Source organism: Cystoisospora suis, assembly GCF_002600585.1.
Source record: "Cystoisospora suis strain Wien I chromosome Unknown contig_2202, whole genome shotgun sequence".
NCBI lineage: Eukaryota > Apicomplexa > Conoidasida > Eucoccidiorida > Sarcocystidae > Cystoisospora > Cystoisospora suis.
Window position 1 is genome coordinate 498 of NW_027155001.1, and position 595 is coordinate 1,092.

The 595-nt window shown below is 58.2% G+C and overlaps 1 protein-coding gene across 1 annotated transcript; it reads left to right on the top strand.

Moving 5' to 3' along the window:
- The first annotated feature begins 55 nt into the window (after window positions 1–55).
- On the top strand, window positions 56–583 carry CSUI_004647 (uncharacterized protein). Its single transcript, XM_068064832.1, has one exon. The coding sequence runs from the start codon at window positions 88–90 to the stop codon at window positions 286–288; it is 201 nt and encodes a 66-aa protein (XP_067923187.1). The 5' UTR covers window positions 56–87; the 3' UTR covers window positions 289–583.
- The last annotated feature ends 12 nt before the right edge of the window (window positions 584–595 follow it).

A 595-nucleotide genomic window follows, 5' to 3' on the forward strand; every position in this document is an offset into this window, starting at 1 on the left:
CCGCCGAGGAGGCTACGTCAGCATCTTAGGTTCTTCGCCGAAGGTATTGGTTCGAGGTGGACGAGGTCTACGTCCGGTCAACGGACTATGGGAGACTATCAGCCCACACCCAGCAGAGGGATCACCCCTTCGGGACGCCGAAGTCGACTTCGCGTAGTCTCCGGACGCCAAGAATCATTACACAACTCCGTCCGGTTGCCGCGCGGAGAGCGCGTGAGGCTGCAGCTCGAGAAGAACGGCAACGTGCGGAGGAGAGCGTGTGACTGTTATGCCTGTAGAAGGCTGTAGTGGTGTGGCAAGGAAGCCCAGCGGAAGCGTGCACTAGCTTCGTACGACTGGAGTGGACGACATGGCACGGTGCTGCCGCTCCTCTGGGGAGGCGGCAACGACAACGCGTCTCTTCTCGGTTCGAATGGAAGCTGCGGTTGAGAGCGACGGAGAACAAATCTTCTCTTAGAGAGAGAGGAGGAGAATAGAAGTTACTTCGTGCGCGGGAGCTCGCCGTCCGTTGGCATCGTTGTTTTGCTTTTAGTAACGTGCACCTTGAGTGTTCTCCATGCAGCTGTGACGGGTCAAGAGCGGATCGCGGTTGTTG